Below are 22011 nucleotides of genomic sequence, written 5' to 3'. Positions count from 1 at the left end.
CATCTGGGTCAAGCTGAACAAACAGCAGCATCAGATGCTGCACCTTGCAGTACAGTGTTTCATGAGGTTCCCAGCACCAGTTGGTTTTCAGCGTGAGGACATCTGCCATCAGTGCAAATACTGCTGGCCAGATGCGCATCAGTCTGATCTGAATTTATTTCAGATTGCCAGTTGTCTTTTCTTCATCCGGGTCAAGCAGAACAAACAGCTGCATCAGATGCTGCACATTACAGTACAGTGTTTCATGAGGTTCCCAGCACCAGTTGGTTTTCAGCGTGAGGACATCTGCCATCAGTGCAAATACTGCTGGCCAGATGCGCATCAGTCTGATCTGAATTTATTTCAGATTGCCAGTTGTCTTTTCTTCATCCGGGTCAAGCAGAACAAACAGCTGCATCAGATGCTGCACCTTACAGTACAGTGTTTAATGAGGGTCCAAGCACCAGTGAGTTTGCAGCGTGAGGACATCGGCCATCAGTGCGTATACTGCTGGCCAGATGAGCATCAGTCTGATCTGAATTTATTTCAGATTGCCAGAAGTCTTTTCTTCATCGGGGTCAAGCAGAACAAACAGCTGCATCATATGCTGCACCTTACAGTACATTGTTTAAGGAGGGTCCCAGCACCAGTGAGTTTGCAGCATGAGGACATCTGCCATCAGCGCGTATACTGCTGGTCAGATGCGCATCAGTCTGATCTGAAATGATTTCAGATGACCAGTTGCCTTTTCTTCATCCGGGTCAAGCAGAAAAAAACAGCTGCATCAGACAGTGCAGTGTTTAATGAGGGTCCCAGTACCAGAGAGTGTGCAGCATATAAATTACAGACCCATGATGTGGGGTTTATATTCTAGGCCTTTACTAGAAGTCCTTGCTTTAGAGCTTTTGCAGACTAATGATGCAGTAATTCTTACCATCCTTAAAGCTGGTTTAAAGCCTTTACTGCCTGCTGCAAGTCTTATAAAGATATGTAGAGGAAGCCCAGAAAGGCATTGGTGTGTCCTACATTTTTGGCTATAATACTTATAATGCTATAATATGTTTAATATATATATATTTGTAAATATTATATTTAATAAATTATATTTATTTTTAAATAAAGGTGTGAAAATAATATTGATCATTATTATGTAAGGTTTGTATGCTATGTTGAGTACTGGTGCCCATAGGAAGCTACAAAGTTTAAGCTATTACTTCTGTCATTTATCTGTATTATTTTACAATGTATATAAATGTGATCTAGTATTATTCAGTTACTGAGTTGGGGTGATCATGGTAACACTATCTGTAGTAATTGGTTTTCTTACCTGCAGCTCCCACTGGATGCCATTTGCATTGTGTTGGAGGTAGTCACTGTTCTTCTCACCAGCACATATACAGAGTTGTAGTTGTAAAGTCTAGCCCAGTCAAAACTGAAGCTCAGCAGGATCAGTCTGGCAACTCTAGTAAAGTTAGCAGCATTTATGAGGGTGGTTGCTTTGTGTTGTCAGTTGGTTTTGTGACATAACTGCTGCATCACATAAGCCACTCCCCTAAGAATGTTACCATGACAACCAGGCATCACATTATACAATGACTGTCAGTTTAGCTTGTTATTAGTGTAGTTAATTAAGCATAATAAAACAACTTTGGAATATACTCATTATTTATTTTGCCCCTTTTCATGTAATTAGCTCTGAAAATTGTACATTGAGTTGGAACTGCATCCTGCTAACTTTTCAGGGCTAACTCTGCAACACATATTTTCCTAATTGGCTTTAATAGATAACAACTGCAAAACAATTCATTTTATGCTAACTTAATGGCAATGATTAGCCTTGTTGTCTGCCGACTCAAACTTATTTGGCTCCTCCAAATAAGGTGAGTATTGGGTGCAGTTTTTCTATTGAAAACCAATTGCAGTAAACAGGATTTTATTTTGATAAACAAATGTTTACACTTGGCTGATATGTTTGTTATTCTACAGGACAGTAACAGAAATGTCTCCTAATTACAATGTGTTTACTGTCCCTTTAAGTTCTAACAAAACTCCCATTATAAATCCTGAGTTTCCAGTGCGTATGTGTTGAGAATAGATTTTTAAAATGACATGAACTGCTTTGGTTTGGTAATATCTACAGAGCTATGACTGAGCCTCAGGATCATGTCATGTGATTACCTCTGGGGTTACCAGCCATACTAATTAGCATATGTAATTGTGCAGTGTAGCTAAGAAACTACAGGTGCTAGGTCTGTCATTCCTTAATAGTAGAGTCCCCACATTTAGGGCTCGATTTATCAAACATATTCTCCTTAATTTGCGCCTTAATTCACGCCGTCGTAATATATCTCCTATTTATCATTAAGAAATACTCCTAAAAATGTGCAAATACGACTGCAAAATTCTCGCCCTTCAATGTCCCTCGCCTAGGCGCACATTTGCGCAAATTAAAGCTTTAAAACGCCCTTTTCAGGGTGTATATTCAAGAATACGACCTATTTCTCTCCAAAATAGATATTTATCATTATTTTGCGCCATTGGAGAGCCTAAAGTTCTCCTCCTAATACGACTACTAATGTTCTCCATGAAGAGATAGGAGAACATCTAATTTACTCCATATTTTCAGCGCAAGAAGATGGATTATTTCCTTATTTTGTCTGCAATTTCTTTAGCAAGGGGCCATGAAAATCGAAGAAATGAACAGATTTTGCCAATACGTAGACGGCAAAGAGTTCCACGAGTTTTTCTACCTCGTTGTGGACTACAGGCATTATCTGATTATCAGATAAAAAAAAGATTTCGCCTAAACAGGGAGAGCATACAAAATCTATATGTTCTAATACAGAATGATCTAGAGCCACAGACTAGAAGAACAAGGGCAATACCTGGAATGCTCAAGTTATTAGCAGTTTTGCATTTCCTAGCCACGGGCTCTTTTCAGGCTGTGTCCAGTGCAGTGGTTGGCATGAGTCAGCCTTCTTTTTGTAGACATTTGAGGACTGTGTTAAAAGCGATTTTGAAGCATCTAAATAAATTTATATATGTGCCAAGGAATGTACATGAATGGCACCAAGTAAAATCTGGTTTTTATCAAGTTGCCGGCATTCCAAATGTCCTAGGTGCAATTGATTGCACACATATTGCAATTAGACCACCAGCTTTAAGGGAGGAGCAATATCGAAATCGGAAACACTTCCACTCTCTCAATGTTCAAGCAGTATGTGACTCTAACCTTCGGTTTTGGGCAGTAAGATCAGGTTTTCCAGGGTCATGCCACGATTATCACATATTAAAGCAGTCTGCTTTATTTGCAGCATTTGAACGTGGAGAGATGCCACACGGTTGGCTATTAGGTGAATATTAAAATTTTTATATTTATTTATAAAATGTCATATTTTAACCTCATAAACCTGTTGTTACATGTCGCTAATTTGTAATTGTCTTATATTTTTGAAGGTGACAGCGGGTACCCCTGTAGGCCTTGGCTCTTGACACCTGTACCAATACCTCATACACGATCAGAAATCAAGTTCAACGAATCTCACAGGTCGACAAGGAGTGCTATTGAGTGTACATTCGGGGTACTGAAAATGAGATTTCGGGTGTTGGACCGTTCTGGTGGTGATCTACAATATTCCCCAGAGAAATGTAATGACATAATTCTGGTGTCATGCATAATGCACAATATTGCTATTTCCCAACTAAATATAGATGAGGTGTGTCTGGAGGATGTTCCAGAAGATGTTTATGTTCCTCATGAAATTGTCACAAGACATACCACAAGAGCTGGAGTGGAAAATCGTCTTGAAATTATTGAACGATTTTTTAGATGTAAGTCTACTTAATAAAATTGTATTAACATGTTAATATTGTTTGTTCTATATAATTAATTACATCTTTTTTCTTTTTTTCAGGAAATTTTATGATTGGATTCAAATACCTTGGTTTAATTTAATAATTAAAATTGATAGAATTGTGTGTGTATATATATATATATATATATATATATATATATATATATATATATATATATATATATATAATTTTATTTTTATATAAGAGAAATTACATAGTTTGATACCAAAGTTGTGTTGTGTTATTTATATATCTATATCTCTCTCTCTCTCTATATATATATATATATATATATATATATATAGAAATACATTTTTTTTTAATTAAAAATAGAATTTATATAGTTTATAACCAAAGTTGTGTTGTGTTATTTATACATATCTTTTTATCTTTTTGAATAAAAAATGAATATTTTGAAACAAAAAAATGGTTCGTTATTTACTTTGAATAAATTTTTTTTATTTATTAATATTTATTAATATAAAAAACTTTATTAAACAACAAAAATTAACATCAAAACAGTGAACTCTAATAAACATTAACCAAGGCTATAAGTGCGTTAAATATTTTAGAACCCGTAACTTGAAGGTATATATGGAGAATAGAATTAGAAATCAGGATGTCGTCTATTCAAGAACTCTAACTTTTTCTGATAATACTCCTTTTGCACTGTTAATTGTTCTTGAAGTATATTATTTCTTTGTTTTTCCAATTCTATCATTTGTTTAAAAAATTCATTTTGTTCGTTTCTGAAAGACAATGCCATATCTGTTAATCTTTCAACCTCATTTGGTCTCTCCGGTTCATCTATCGGGCATTGTTCTGCATCCTCAATCTCTTCCTCACATTCTGATTCCTCTACATGTGGTGTTTCAACTTGTGTTGATGTTTGTCCCTCTATTTGTGTCTCATCATCATCATCCTCCTGACAAACTGTGTCAGTCACAAGTGGTTGTAATGTGATTTCTATTTCATCTATGAATGTAAAAAATAATTATTTTAAAAAATTAATAAAATTAATTAAAAAAAAAAAAAAAAAAGGTCAATAATTACCATCAAATAATGTAATTGACGAATCTTGCATAGTTTGTAGTAATCCCATGACACCTGTAACAAAAATACATTGATATTCATATATATGTTTTTAAATTAAATATCTTTACATAAACAGAATTTTCATGGCGAAAAGTAAGAAACGTAGTAATACATATTCATTGTCCATTCTTTTCATTAATACAAATGATATTATCATTTTTGTAATATACTTGTACTTACTGGTAGTTTCTTCCCTGCATGGTATACCACATGAAGATGTTGTGGGTTGTTCACTAGTCAACTCAGACTCGGATGGTAGGTCCACCTGGGCATTTTCTAATTCATTTTCTAATGCCTGTTCATGTTCTTCTATAGTAGATATAAACAAATTAAAATTTAATTAAAATTAAATATTGAGAAACTGAATATACAAAATACATGTTAAAGAAATAGTGTAGTGTAAATTATTATTTCATTATTCTGATAGAGCATTGAATTTCAAAAAATGTTTATAATTCAATACTATTAAAATTTTTATATTTTCTTCTTTTTGGATTATCTCTCATTTCCCAAACAAAAAATCTAAGTTTAGAAGCGTGGCCATTTTTGGGTGTGACACCTGTTTAGCGCTTGCTGATTGGTTTCTTTTTAAATGTAGCCAGCCAATTAACAAGCGGTATCCAGGTCCTCATCCAAAAATGGTCCTGCTTCCAAGCTTACAAGCATACTTTGTTCAATACATATTAAAATAAAAAAAATAAAAAATATTAATATAAAAAAATTATTAACAGGGTATGCTCTGTCTGAATCTTGAAATATAAGTTAAGAATATATTATACTATTCGTTTAATAGCAATCAATTAGATATTTACCTCGAAAATCCATGGTATCTGATGGTACATCAAGTCCCACCACGACAGCATCCCCCATCCTGGCATACAGCATCTGTTCGTAGTCAAGCAGTTCAGCCCTATATGCGGGGCCTCCACCAGTTCCTTTTGATAACTGCTTTTCCTTGCATACTTTTCTTTTAATATTCTTACGAATATCATTCACCCGCTTCCGACAGGCCCTGACGTCTTTCGGAAAACTACCCTCTGCTGACACAGCACGACTAATTTGTTCCCAAATAGCCTTTTTTCTTTGAGGGTTGACAGATTTTGCTTGATATCCGATAATAATATCGTAATGTTCGATGACCACTTCAACTAGAATACAGTTCTGTCGATGACTAAACATCACACTTCGGCCACTTTTCGTTTTTCCAGCTAGTCCAGTAGCCATCGCAAATTTAGATCAAAAAATGGCGCTAATAAAAATAGTGTCTTCGTTAGAAGTCAGAATAAAGTAATGAACAATTATCACTAACAACTTTTGTTCCAGAACGTTACAGAAATGGGGCGTTATATGAATAGATTACTGAATAATTTAAATAAAATTAGTAACTGTAATTTGATTGCACAATTAGAATTTACTTTATTCCTATTGGTCAAATGTGTATTTTTTTCAAATTGATGTGTTTTTATTATTATATACATTCTTTTTTAAAATTCGAAACTATTTGTATGTATCAATTGGGGTAACAACGAACATAGCCCTAAAAATAAATTTAAACTAGGAAAACAAATGTATCGACTGTAGAAATATCGTCACAGTTATTGCGCATTGTAACAATTGCCAGTTATCTTCTATCGACTGTAGAAATATAGTGCACGTTATTGCGCACTTGTAACAACTTACATGTAATCTATATTGATACAAAAAGATGTAACTTGTTTAATATTTTTTCTTTAATATTGATAAATAATGAAGTTTCGACTCGATTACTTATTTCTTTTAAAAATAAATCATTTTTAAAATGGGTATATTTTAATGCGCACTAACAATAACAATTAGTTCCGTTATTGGGTGGAGTTTTATGGTTAGAGAGATACATACATACATTTGAAGATGAATCGTTCCAAGAAGTTTTCCATTGGTGAATTACTGATTATCACCTATACAATGGAAAAGTATTTTCCGAAAAAAAAGAAGGGGATATTCACATTGGAACAGGATAGAAGAAATCCAATTTTATCAGAGATGGTGCGACGGGTCAGACGTCTGTCTGGCCATAATAGGACTAGAAAACAGTGCCTGAAGCGTTATAATGATCTAATCCGGAGACAATCTAAATTAAGGACCCTAATAAGAAGCTATGTTATGAAATGTAAGTATTTATGTAATAGTTGTGTATCAATTTTTTAACTCTATTGTAATCTGTCATTAGTTGTTACTTTGTTTATCTTGAACTTTGTGCAGAAATATAATTGCAAATTTTGTATCCATTTTAGATTTATTGCGGTTTGTGAAACAGTATTAACAATGTAATTGTTTCAGTCTGATGTTGTACTGTACAATCGATTAACAATATAAATACAATTGTATTTCAATTTTTAACAGTCAAAAATAGAAAAAGGCCCCGTTATCTGCGCCCAATAAAATGGAATCCATCCAGTCCAGAAGCTGATTGTGATCCACTACCGACTGTTTTTCTGGAGTCTGAGGCTATAATGACAACAGGTATGAATATAGTTACTAAAATGTTTAATATTAAGATAACTCATCATTGATATTAACATTTATATGTTCAAAATTTTTACAAAAAGGGAAAAAGAAAAAAAGGCGACAACGTCGCAGAAGGCCAATGCCCATCATTGATGATGAATCTGACAATGAAGGTAGATTTCCTTAACATATATCTTACAAATAAATAAAATTATTCTATTTAATGACTATAATCATATTAATTATAGACATGATTGAAGAAGATACAGACCAAAATGCCATTGAAGATATAATTGTTGAAGAGGAAAATAATAATATGAATCAAGATTCACCAAATAGCGAGCAACAACAAGACACTAATATATGTAGGTTCATATGTCTATTCAGTCACTCCTTATATGTCATTATTTGTACTAAAATAGAACTTTTGTTTTAGTGAATAATTATTGAAAAGAGATATGGATTTCAATCAGCATTGTTCTATTACATAAGTATTCCTGTTATAATTATGTATGTCTTTCAGCTATTCAAGATGAAGGACAGAACCTTGAACATGAAGAAGAAATGCAATCTAATTCATCCAATGTAACGGAATTTTATGATTGGAGTGAGTTCTTTTGTATCATAACAATCTTTAGCTTTCACTATTGTGTGGAACAAAAGATGCATGTGCGTGTACACAGTATTATCAAGATGACATGCTTTTAAATAACAACAGAGGTGTAGATAAAACCTTCTAACAAGAGATTAGTCTTTTGTCTGTGTTTCTTGTTAGCATTAGTTAAAACACTATTGATCTTGTAATACTTTACTGAAATGTATTCAAGTCATGACATAACTATTTTTCTATTTCTCATTGGTATAGTGCCTGAAGATCAAGAAATAACTATAAACAAAAAAGAAATTTTGGATACCCTGCTGGAAGTTGAAAATAATTTGATGAGGACATACATAAAAGTGCAAAACTTAAGAGAAAAATATCAATCCTTTTAATTAGGAACAATAAAGAAAAAAATTATTTCTTTTCAGTTTTAAATAAAAAAAAATATTATGATATGAAAATAACTTTTATTTTGGTTTACAATAAATACATATATTTTTCAATTTAAAGGTGTGTGTGTGTTTATTTAATCTAAAAAAACCTATATTAATGCTGAGGGGGGAGGTGGATATAAATATAAGAGTTGGGTTAGATCAAAGGGTTGGGTTATATCTTTGAAATACATAAACTCATGTTTAGATAAGTAGTTCAAAAGTTAATACAAAGATATAATTTGTAATACAATTTTGAATGAGATCTTGATGTGCTTTCTTAAATAATATAAACATTGATACAACAAATAATAAAGTAGATATAAAAAAATTGTGTTATTTCAACATTAAATTTTAATCTTACCATTTAACTTAAGATTTATATGTGAGAGAATGTGATAATATGATCACAATTATTATATTCAAATTTTTAAAACATTGTTAGCGATTATCGTAAATATAAATAAATTTTGTGTTTATTGAAAAGCACACATCGAATTTGTAACATTGATAACTGAACAATACAAATTAAAAAGTAATCAATGAGAATTCACATTTATTTCTCATATGCGCTTTAATTTAAGACATTTTTAATAATAAATATGGCGCAAATATATGAATAACGGCGAGATTTATCAATATCACGCCACATCTCGCCTTTGGAAAGTAACGTAGAAATACGACCCCTTTTATGATAAATAATGGCGCACATGTGCGCCTATCGGATGGCGATATGCAGAGTACTTGACGGAGAACGGAACGGCGATCTTGAACAAAGTTTGATAAATCGAGCCCTTAGAAGCCTTTGGGCTCTATTTATCATTCCAATTCTCCTATATTTTCTCCTAAAAGTTCTCATGAGAAATAATTCTCCTATTTATTATTCAATAATACTCCTAAAATTGGGCAAGTTCGACTGTAATATTCTCCTACTCTGTTCTAACTCTCCTTGGAGAACATGTTCTCCAAAAAAAGGGTTAAATTAGATCTTTTTAGTCGTATTTCATAAAGTTCTCCTAATAATTCTCCTAGTTACAAATTTATCATTTATATTCTCCTGTGGAGGACTGAAAGTTCTCCTGCAAGTTCCTACCTTAAAGTTCTCCATAGCTACAGTGGAGAACAGCATTAGAAATCTATTCTCTACCAGTTGTAGAAGCAGTTACACAAACAAAAAGGGCTCTACAAGGTGCAAAAATGATCTATAACAAAGCACAATAATAATGGTTATTGGAGCGCAATAATAATTTATGATGGAGTAAAAAAAAAAATATATAATGGAGCACCAAAATAATATATAACAGAGCACAAAAATGACATCTATTGGGGCATAAAAATAAGATATAAAAAAGCGCTAAAATTGAAGCACAAAAACAATGAAAATGTAGATCAATTTCATATATGAAAGTTTGCTGAAGAGGGGCGTTAACAAAGCTACTAGGAAGGCTGTATAAAGATTTCTATTGGTTTATATATGATTGACATGGAGAATAGTTGCTTATTTTTAGTTATAAATAAGTAGAAGATACTAATCCGACTGGAGAAATTTATCATTAGTTCTCCCCAGCTCTCCTCAGCTCTCCCATGGAGATAAAACTACTTTTTTATGATAAATATGGGCGCACATGTACTCCTCTCCTAAGGAGAGCTGTGGAGAACTGATAGGAGAACAGAAAGGAGAATTTCCCAAATGATTGATAAATAGAGCCCTTTATGTCTATCAATTTTATATTAATTATAGCTGATCTGAACCATACAAATAGGGTGTCCGGTATTTTAGCAGGCTGCCCAGTACAATCTGTACTAAAATATTGGACACTTAAACACCCCTGTCAGCTAAATGTAAAGGGCCTTCTAGGCCTTTATGCATTAGAAATATGGCTCAAAAAGAAGTTACACTGTGCATTTTCTATTATATGTGTTTTAGGCAAACAGGTGTTTGTTCAATCATTGCTGGGTGTTTACTTCTGGTAGCCAAAGGGGTCACATCACTACCACGTACATGTGTTACTGGCAACCATGGGGATAAAATGACTGCTTAGTTGTGAAAAATATATGTGGTGGGATCAAGGGTGGGGTCTAAGGTTGAGCTTTGTGTGAACCCAGCTACAACCCGTGTCCAGTCACCTATAGGTTGTCCGGTATTTTTATAGCGCGCAGCTGGCAACCCTAGTTGGACCCAATATCACAAGAGATGAATTGCAGGCAGAAGATTGGCGCAGTTAGAAGTCAGGTGCAGGCTGAAGTCAGCTGCAGGCTCAAGTCAGGACCAGTAGCAAAATAAGAGTACAAGGAATGTGCAGGAAAGAGGTCAGGAGGCAAGCTGAAGTCAGGAGCAGGCAGAAGATAGGCGCAGATAGAAGTCAGGTGCAGCTTGGCTGAAGTCAGGAGCAGGCAGAAGTGAGGTGCAGGCAGAAGTCAGGAGCAGTAGCAAAATCAGAGTACAAAGAATGTGCAGGAGAGAGGTCAATAGGCAAGCTGAAGTCAGGAGCAGGTAGAAGTCAGGAGCAGGCAGAAGATGGGTCCAGGTAGTAGTCAGGAGCAGTAGCAAAATCAGAGTATAAGGAATGTGCAGGAGGGAGGTCAGGAGGCAAGCTAAAGCCAGGAACCATAGTATTCAATATTAACCAGGCCATCATACACACACACACACACACAAAATATATATATATATATATATATATACATACACACTTATTATTATTTTTACACACCCCCGCACCCCGCTTTTCTGTCCGGTATTTTTGTCTCAGACACCTGGCAAACCTATCTAAGACACTATTGAAAGCTTCACAAGTAGGTGGCATTTTATGATGTAACTATTTGTTTTTATCTTTTGTTGTTGCAGTAATTGTGAGCAAAAGGTTAATAGACCGAGAAATGCTCCAGGAAATCTGGATTATTTTTTTTGTATGTTCTGCGGATTTCAAGCTCAGCACATGCAAAGCTTCAGTATAGATATGGGGAAATTACACATGCTACAAATTGTGCAACACTACTTAGAAGCCTGGCTTCCTCACCCCTTGCCTCCTACTCCTACCCTCCCTGGTATATTACCCAAATCATGGCTTTCCCTTACCTGACCTCACACTGCTAAACTTCACTGTAACAGAAAACCATAGATAATGAAAACTGCAGAAAAAAAATATATTGTAAGCAATAAGACCAATGTCACGGCCCTCTCTGTGGTGGGAGTAGGGTTGCCACCTTTTGCCCAGCCGATTCCTGGACACTTTGAATTTGGGAGTTGTTGGGGGCGTGATGGGTGTGTGACTGGGGGCGTGGCTTCACACGGCCTTAATAAAATATATTTTACCATTTTTGCTGCCTCTCAGTGTGCGTGTGAAGTGTCAGTGACTTGTCAGTGAGCTGCCTGTCAATGGGCTTGTGTGTGAAGTGTCAGTGAGCTGCCTGTCAATGGGCGTGTGTGTGAAGTGTCAGTGAGCTGCCTGTCAATGGGCGTGTGTGTGAAGTGTCAGTGAGCTGCCTGTCAATGGGCGTGTGTGTGAAGTGTCAGTGAGCTGCCTGTCAGTGTGCGTGTGAAGTGTCAGTGAGCTGCCTGTCAGTGTGTGTGTGTGAGAGGTGTTATGGAGTCCGTGTGTATGAGCTGTCATTCAATAAAAAAAATTACTGAATGTTTAACTGCTGTTCTTTTATATACAGTATATATCTGTATTAACAATTAACTCCTTGAATGATAGAGAGCACAGCAAGTCTACAACACAATACGAAACAATGTGATTACAGCATGTCCTGGCAGCCAAGGGGTTAACCCATCTTTTAAGGCAGAGTGCGGTTACCTTAGTCTCCCTCTCTCAGCTGGCAGATCCAAGTCCTCCTCCATCCATGTTAGCAGCACAACAGTAAAACCCAAGGACATCCCGTACGGCTCTGGTAATTATTTAGACAGCAGAAACTGTTGCAGCGGGGGAAAAAACTAGCAGAAGTCTCTGGCGAGCAGTAACTATGTCACCTAATGCGACTCCAGTCTCTAGTTTTCCCTCACATTGCCCTGCCGGCCCAGCCACTAAATTTTTTTTTTATTTTTTTTTTAAATCAACAGTGTTGTGTGTGTGTGACAGGGGAGCTGGGCAGGCAGGGGCATTGGAGCCTAGTTCTGGGACCCGGGACATACAGTCCCAGACCGGGAGTACTGCACTGGACACTATATACAGACTGAACTGAGCAAGGGACAAGCTTAACCCCTTCCTGCTGGTACTTATTTGTTACATAGGAACAAAGTGCCGATGTAAAAAATTGAAATCAAGTGTTCATACATGTGGTTGCGTGATTTCAATAATGGAATCGGCTCAGGGGGGAGTGCCTATGACGCTAGGCATGCCCTCCAGCCCGCGATCTCAGGAAGCCGATATGGCTTCAGGACAGCAGACCGGCTAGGACATTCCATGCCGTCGTAACGGCACTAAAGCCCAGCGCGGTTAGGGCGGCAAGGAATGTCCTAATGGCAGAAAGGGGTCAAAGGGATAGGAAAGTCAGACACTTTAAATTCACTTATATTAAATATCTCTTGTTGAAAAATAATGTGTACACATCCTATACTAGTGGGAGCTAGCTGCTGATTGGTGCCTGCTCACATTTGTCTTTTGTGATTGGTTAACTAGATGTGTTCATCTAGAAAGTTGTTTAAAATTGTAAGTTTTATTCAAATCTTGAAATAATGTTTTGGGTTTCCTGTCTGTTTTAAAAGGCAGAGTCAGGAAGCCAAAAAACAAAACTGTCCGGGGAAAAGGGAGACAGTTGGAAACTATGCGTTCAATGTATAACTTCTAGAGTAGTATTGGTCCCTTGACTCTAGTTTTAGAATGCTAATTGGCTAGTATTTTCAAGCTTCTCACCCAGGATTACACAAAGGTAACTGGGACTGCTGGGCTTGCATTCTACTTTTGTTAAGAAATTTAAATGGTAACAAATCGGCAAGTGAAATAGCTTATCGCAGGTAGTGAAATGTGCAAGGCAAATTATTATTTTTTTAAAGATATAGGACTAGGTTTATCATTCTCAGTCTAGATGGACCACCACCAGGATCACAAAAAGCGGCCAGGAATTGCTCAAGGACAGGGCTTGTCAATCACCCTGGTAGAATTAGTCGGTGGTGATTTTGATTGCCCACCTTTCAGGTGGTGGAGATGCTAAGTAGTATTCTCTTTCATGCTCTACAAAGGAAAGGGGGAAGATAAAGGAGGAAGAATGAAAATCTATACATAAATGTAGGAATAGGTAGTATTTTATAAACCATTACTCCACCGCACCTTTTTTTATATATATATATATATATATATATATATATATCTCTCTATATATATATATATATCTCAAAAACCCAAGTGCCATGGTTCTTGTGTCTCACATCTAGGTTTGCTTTCATACTGCTAGCTGCCTTGATCATTGGCTGGTATTGGGCGGGCAATCTTCTTTAGGCCATGCTTGGAAAAAATATCTCTCTTAAAGGACCAGTAAATACTGTAGATTTACATAATCAATAAATGCATGATAGTAAAAAAAAAAAAAAAAACTCTAATAGCACTTAGTCTGAACTTCAAATAAGAAGTAGCTTTTTTCTCTTGTTAAGTGTATTCAGTCCACGGGTCATCCATTACTTATGGGATATATTCCCTTCCCAACAGGAAGTTGCAAGAGGATCACCCAAAGCAGAGCTGCTATATAGCTCCTCCCCTCACATGTCATATCCAGTCATTCTCTTGCAACCCTCAACATAGAAGGAGGTCGTGAGAGGAGTGTGGTGTTTTATACTTAATTATTTCTTCAATCAAAAGTTTGTTATTTTTAAATGGCACCGGAGTGTGCTGGTTTTTTTTTCTCAGGCAGTATTTAGAAGAAGAAATCTGCCTGCGTTTTCTATGATCTTAGCAGAAGTAACTAAGATCTACTGGCTGTTCTCACACATTCTGAGGAGTGAGGTAACTTCAGAAAGGGAATAGCGTGCGGGGTCTCCTGCAAATGAGGTATGTGCAGTAAAATATTTTTCTAAGGAATGGAATTGACTAAGAAAATACTGCTGATACCGAAGTAATGTAAGTACAGCCTTAAATGCAGTGGTAGCGACTGGTATCCGGCTGATTAAATGTATGTGCAGTAATGTAATTTTCTAAGGAATGGAATTTGACTAAGAAAATACTGCTAATACTGAAAGTAATGTAATGAGCCTTAACTGCAGTAGAAGCGACTGGTAGCAGGCTTATTAATAACAATACATGCTCTTTAAAAAGGGATTTTGAAAACGTTTACTGGCATGTTTAATCGTTTTTGTGAGGTACATTCGTGATAAAACTTATAGGGGCATGAATTTTTCCACATGGCTGACTTATATTTCTGCATAGAAACAGTTAACTGAGGTTTCCCAATGCTGTAATAATGAGTGGGAGGGGCCTATTTTAGCGCTTTTTTGCGCAGTAAAAATTAAGTCACAGTCTTCCTGCTTCTTCCTGCATGACCCAGGACGTCTCTAGAGAGCTCAGTTACTGTGAAAATTTGGTTGCTATAACTGATTTGGTTCATTGTTATTTCAACTGTGACAGTTTTTTTGTGCTTCTTAAAGGCGCAGTAGCGTTTTTTATATTGCTTGTAAATTTATATTAAAGCATTTTCCAAGCTTGCTAGTCTCATTGCTAGTCTGTTTAAACATGTCTGACACAGATGAATCTGTTTGTTCACTATGTTTGAAGGCCAATGTGGAGCCCCATAGAAATATGTGTACTAAATGTATTGATGTCACTTTAAATAGTAAAAGTCAGCCTTTATCTGTAAAGGAATTATCACCAGACAACGAGGGGGAAGTTATGCCGACTAACTCTCCTCACGTGTCAGTACCTTCGCCTCCCGCTCAGGAGGCGCGTGAGATTGTGGCGCCAAGTACATCAGTGACGCCCATACAAATCACGTTAGAAGACATGGCTACTATTATGAATAATACCCTGACAGAAGTGTTATCTAAATTGTCAGAATTAAGAGGCAAGCGCGATAGCTCTGGGATAAGGACAGAGCACGCTGGTGATATGAGAGCCATGTCTGATACTGCGTCACAATTTGCAGAACATGAGGACGGAGAGCTTCATTCTGTGGGTGACGGATCTGATCCGGGGAAGCCGGATTCAGAGATCTCTAATTTTAAATTTAAGCTTGAGAACCTCTGTGTATTGCTTGGAGAGGTTTTAGCGGCCCTGAATGACTGTAACACAGTTGCAATTCCAGAGAAAATGTGTAGGCTGGATAGATACTATGCGGTGCCGGTGTGTACTGACGTTTTTCCTATACCTAAAAGGCTTACAGAAATTATTAGCAAGGAGTGGGATAGACCCGGTGTGCCCTTTTCCCCACCTCCTATATTTAGGAAAATGTTTCCAATAGACGCCACTACACGGGACTTATGACAGACGGTCCCTAAGGTGGAGGGAGCAGTTTCTTTAGCTAAGCGTACCACTATCCTGGTGGAGGATAGTTGTGCTTTTTCGGATCCAATGGATAAAAAAATAGGTTACCTTAAGAAAATGTTTGTTCAACAAGGTTTTATCTTACAGCCTCTTGCATGCATTGCGCCTGTCACTGCTGCTGCGGCATTCTGGTTTGAGTCTCTAGAAGAGGCCATTCGCACAGCTCCATTGGATGAAATTATGGACAAGCTTAAAGCACTTAAGCTAGCTAATGCATTTGTTTCTGATGCCATTGTACATTTAACTAAACTAACGGCTAAGAACTCCGGATTCGCCATCCAGGCGCGCAGAGCGCTATGGCTTAAATCCTGGTCAGCTGACGTGACTTCTAAATCGAAATTGCTTAATATTCCTTTCAAAGGGCAGACCTTATTCGGGCCCGGCTTGAAAGAAATTATCGCTGACATTACTGGAGGTAAGGGTCATACTCTTCCTCAGGACAGGGCCAAATCAAAGGCCAAGCAGTATAATTTTCGTGCCTTTCGAAACTTAAAGGCAGGAGCAGCATCAACTTCCTCAAAAACAGGAAGGAACTGTTGCTCGTTACAGACAGGCCTGGAAAACTAACCAGTCCTGGAACAAGGGCAAGCAGGCCAGAAAACCTACTACTGCCCCTAAGACAGCATGAAGAGAGGGCCCCCTATCCGGAAACGGATCTAGGGGGGGCAGACTTTCTCTCTTCGCCCAGGCGTGGGCAAGAGATGTCCAGGATCCCTGGGCGTTGGAGATTATATCTCAGGGATATCTTCTGGACTTCAAAGCTTCTCCTCCACAAGGGAGATTTCATCTTTCAAGGTTATCAGCAAACCAAATAAAGAAAAAGGCATTTCTACGCTGTGTACAAGACCTCATAGTAATGGGGGTGATCCACCCAGTTCCGCAGACGGAACAAGGGCAAGGATTTTACTCAAATCTGTTTGTGGTTCCCAAGAAAGAGGGAACCTTCAGACCAATCTTGGACCTAAAAATCTTAAACAAATTCCTCAGAGTTCCATCATTCAAAATGGAAACTATTCGAACCATCCTACCCATGATCCAAGAGGGTCAGTATATGACCACAGTGGACTTAAAGGATGCCTACCTTCACATACCGATTCACAAAGATCATTATCGGTACCTAAGATTTGCCTTTCTAGACAGGCATTACCAGTTTGTAGCTCTTCCCTTCGGGTTAGCTACGGCCCCGAGAATTTTTACAACGGTTCTGGGCTCACTTCTGGCAGTGCTAAGACCGCAAGGCATAGCGGTGGCTCCGTACCTAGACGACATTCTGATACAAGCGTCAAGCTTTCAAATTGCCAAGTCTCATACAGAGATAGTTCTGGCATTTCTGAGGTCGCATGGGTGGAAGGTGAACGTGGAAAAGAGTTCTCTATTACCACTCACAAGGGTTCCCTTCCTAGGGACTCTTATAGGTTCTGTAGAGATGAAAATTTACCTGACGGAGTCCAGGTTATCAAAACTTCTAAATGCTTGCCGTGTCCTTCATTCCATTCCACGACCGTCAGTAGCTCAGTGCATGGAAGTAATCGGCTTAATGGTAGCGGCAATGGACATAGTACCATTTGCGCGCCTGCATCTCAGACCGCTGCAATTATGCATGCTAAGTCAGTGGAATGGGGATTACTCAGATTTGTCCCCTTTACTAAATCTGGATCAAGAGACCAGAGATTCTCTTCTCTGGTGGCTTTCTCGGGTCCATCTGTCCAAAGGAATGACCTTTCGCAGGCCAGATTGGACGATTGTAACAACAGATGCCAGCCTTCTAGGTTGGGGCGCAGTCTGGAACTCCCTGAAGGCTCAGGGATCGTGGACTCAGGAGGATAAACTCCTCCCAATAAATATTCTGGAGTTAAGAGCAATATTCAATGCTCTTCTAGCTTGGCCTCAGTTAGCAACACTGAGGTTCATCAGATTTCAGTCGGACAACATCACGACTGTGGCTTACATCAACCATCAAGGGGGAACCAGGAGTTCCCTAGCGATGTTAGAAGTCTCAAAGATAATTCGCTGGGCAGAGTCTCACTTTTGCCACCTGTCAGCGATCTACATCCCAGGCGTGGAGAACTGGGAGGCGGACTTTCTAAGTCGCCAGACTTTTCATCCGGGGGAGTGGGAACTTCATCCGGAGGTCTTCGCTCAACTGATTCATCGTTGGGGCAAACCAGAACTGGATCTCATGGCGTCTCGCCAGAACGCCAAGCTTCCTTGTTACGGATCCAGGTCCAGGGACCCAGGAGCGGCGCTGATAGATGCTCTAGCAGCCCCTTGGGTTTTCAACATGGCTTATGTGTTTCCACCATTTCCGCTGCTACCTCGACTGATTGCCAAGATCAAACAAGAGAGAGCATCAGTGATTCTGATAGCGCCTGCGTGGCCACGCAGGACCTGGTATGCAGACCTAGTGGACATGTCGTCCTGTCCACCATGGTCTCTGCCTCTGAGGCAGGACCTTCTAATTCAGGGTCCTTTCAACCATCCAAATCTAATTTCTCTGAGGCTGACTGCATGGAGATTGAACGCTTGATCCTATCAAAGCGTGGCTTCTCGGATTAGGTTATTGATACCTTTAAAGGGACATTATACACTCATTTTTTCTTTGCATAAATGTTTTGTAGATAATCTATTTATATACAGGTATACCCCGCTCATACAGCGGGTTAGGGACCGGAGCCCCGCTGTAAAATGAAAACCGCCTTAAAGTGAAACAAGGCAGTTTTAGCTTTCTTTTCAGTGTTTAAAATCTTAAAAACATGTTTGAACTAACATATATTAGGGGTGCAATAGTGCTACGTTTAGTTTAACACTAGCACAGCAAGTATTCAATTAGTATTCAATAAATACTTTACCTGTAAAATAGTGAAAATTACTGTAGTAAAATTTGCCTGACTATAGCACTGAGACACAGATTGCACTGCAATGCAGTTAACATTGAACTAAGCATAGCAAAATGGTGCCAGTCACTTTTCTCGCAATCTCACAATGATTTACAGCACTGTTTCAAAATCCTTGGAGGTTGAACTTCAGCTCCACAAAGCGATGTATTAGCGAATCGCTGTAAAGTGAAGCGCTGTAAAGTGAGGTATACCTGTAGCCCATAAAGTTTTTTTTTTTTTAAATTAATGTATAGTTTTGCTTATTTTTAAATAACATTGCTCTGATTTTCAGACTCCTAACCAAGCCCCAAAGTTTTATGTGAATACGCTCGACTACCTTCTCCAGCTTGCTCCTGCTTGTGTAAAGGGTCTTTTCATATGCAAAAGAAGGGGGAGGGGGGGAGTGTCTTATTTGCCACTTGCAGTGGGCTTTCCAGCTACCTTTTCAACAGAGCCAAACTGACAGCTTCTAAGTAAGTTTTTAAACAGTTTTATACTGGATTTTTATATCAGTATCTGTGCATCTTATTCTTTATAGTAGTGTCTATTACATGCAGTTATAGGAAAATGAGTGTATACTGTCCCTTTAATACAGGCTCGGAAACCTGTTACCAGAAAAATTTACCATAAGATATGGCGTAAATATTTATATTGGTGCGAATCCAAGAGTTACTCATGGAGTAAGGTTAGGATTCCTAGGATATTGTCTTTTTTACAAGAGGGTTTAGAAAAGGGCTTATCTGCTAGTTCATTAAAGGGACAGATTTCTGCTCTGTCTATTCTTTTACACAAACGTCTGGCAGAAGTTCCAGACGTCCAGGCTTTTTGTCAGGCTTTGGCTAGGATTAAGCCTGTGTTTAAAACTGTTGCTCCTCCGTGGAGCTTAAACTTGGTTCTTAAAGTTCTTCAAGGTGTTCCGTTTGAACCCCTTCATTCCATTGATATTAAGCTTTTATCTTGGAAAGTTCTGTTTTTGATGGCTATTTCCTCGGCTCGAAGAGTCTGAGTTATCGGCCTTACATTGTGATTCTCCTTATCTGATTTTCCATTCAGACAAGGTAGTTCTGCGTACTAAACCTGGGTTTTTACCTAAAGTAGTTTCTAACAGGAATATCAATCAGGAGATTGTTGTTCCATCATTATGTCCTAATCCTTCTTCAAAGAAGGAACGACTTTTGCATAATCTGGACGTAGTCCGTGCCCTGAAGTTCTATTTACAGGCAACTAAAGATTTTCGTCAAACTTCTTCCCTGTTTGTCGTTTATTCTGGACAGAGGAGAGGTCAAAAGGCTTCGGCAACCTCTCTTTCCTTTTGGCTTCGTAGCATAATACGTTTAGCCTATGAGACTGCTGGAGAGCAGCCCCCTGAAAGAATTACAGCTCATTCCACTAGAGCTGTGGCTTCCACCTGGGCCTTTAAGAATGAGGCCTCTGTTGAACAGATTTGCAAGGCTGCGACTTGGTCTTCGCTTCATACCTTTTCAAAATTTTACAAATTTGACACTTTTGCTTCTTCGGAGGCTGTTTTTGGGAGAAAGGTTCTACAGGCAGTGGTTCCTGCCTTGTCCCTCCCATCATCCGTGTACTTTAGCTTTGGTATTGGTATCCCATAAGTAATGGATGACCCGTGGACTGAATACACTTAACAAGAGAAAACATAATTTATGCTTACCTGATAAATTTATTTCTCTTGTAGTGTATTCAGTCCACGGCCCGCCCTGTCTTTTTTAAGGCAGATCTAAATTTTAATTAAAACTCCAGTCACCACTGCACCCTATGGTTTCTCCTTTCTTGTCTTGTTTCGGTCGAATGACTGGATATGACATGTGAGGGGAGGAGCTATATAGCAGCTCTGCTTTGGGTGATCCTCTTGCAACTTCCTGTTGAAGGGAATATATCCCATAAGTAATGGATGACCTGTGGACTGAATACACTACAAGAGAAATAAATTTATCAGGTAAGCATAAATTATGTTTTTTTTTTTTCAGACAAATTTGAAAGTTATGTCTATTTCCACTCCTCCGGTATAACTTTCTTTGAATTCTTGCACATGCTCAGTAGAGGCTGGTCACTCAAAGTGTAAATATAAAACGACTGCACATTTTGTTAATGGAAGTAAATTGGAAAATTTGTTTAAAAGTGTATGCTCTGATTCATGAAAGTTTAATTTTGACTTGAGTGTCCCTTTAACAATGTGCTATGAGGAGCAGATCTCTGTGCGAGTAAAGGAGAAATAGACTAGGTGGATCACAGTAACAGAATAAAGGAGGCCTTCTGCATAAATTGATCCTTCCCATCTAGTCCTGACATTGCTGCCAAAGGCCATAGTCTTTTGATCTCCTGGATGTCTTTTATGAGTACATAAATCAGGAAAGCTTGGAAGAGATCAGTCATTTGGAGGGTGACATGGTCATATATTTGTAATAAGCTATGCGGGTAGCTCAGTAGACTACACTAGTGGTTTATGGAGTGGTTTTGCTATTTTTACAATAAATATTTTACATTTATTTGCATAAAAGAGCACACACTGTTGTTGATTTATGGATTACCTTTGCTAAATCAGTATAGGACGTAAGGGAGTTTTTCTACTTATCTAAACTTTGTATGTCGGTCTCCTAAATATTTTTGCTAAATTTTAAACAGATTTATCGACCCCTGAATAATAGAAGCGTTGGATGTGAGAAGTTGGGTTAGTAGATATTTAGCATAGTTTCTTTTGCTGCAGTCAGATGGTCAGAGAATCTGTCCTCCCAGTACTGCAGCGAGCTGGAAGTGCCTGCTGTGTGCATTTACCATTGCACAAGCAATTGCTTATGCAACAGCACCTCCTGCTCTTATGCAACCAGTTGCACAAGCCTGCATATCTGGGGCTCCACAGCTTCATAAATAGAGCCCATAAAGTAATTTTAAAGGTAAAATGTACCAATGTAGCCAAATTACCTGCATTATTGAATTGTGCCACAATGAGATGAGCCAACAAAATTTTGTTTGAAATGATAAAATAACTTCTCGTTGAATCAAGTGAAGCTTTTGCATATTTAGAAATCCATAACTTTTTTTTTTTTTTTTTTTTCTTATTTTTAAAAATTAACCAGAATTTACTGGACCAAACAAGGCAAGAATCAATCTGCTTTAGTCGTGTAGAAGAGCTAGAGAGGATATCCACCATCAAGGCTGAAATCAATCAAGTAAGTCTTTTCTCACTGCTCTCTCCTTTT

At 37.9% G+C, this 22011-nt stretch overlaps 1 protein-coding gene across 1 annotated transcript in view; it reads left to right on the top strand.

Annotated features, from left to right (window-relative positions):
- HAUS2 (HAUS augmin like complex subunit 2) overlaps positions 1-22011 on the top strand; it is a gene marked incomplete in the record, with an annotated part of 63901 nt that overhangs the window by 5239 nt on the left and 36651 nt on the right. The window contains 1 exon segment of the mRNA XM_053697810.1: positions 21889-21981. Coding sequence (XP_053553785.1) covers positions 21889-21981 — 93 coding nt within the window.

This window comes from Bombina bombina, chromosome 1, assembly GCF_027579735.1.
Source record: "Bombina bombina isolate aBomBom1 chromosome 1, aBomBom1.pri, whole genome shotgun sequence".
NCBI classification, from domain to species: Eukaryota; Metazoa; Chordata; class Amphibia; order Anura; family Bombinatoridae; genus Bombina; species Bombina bombina.
This window is presented reverse-complemented; position numbering and strand designations above follow the sequence as displayed.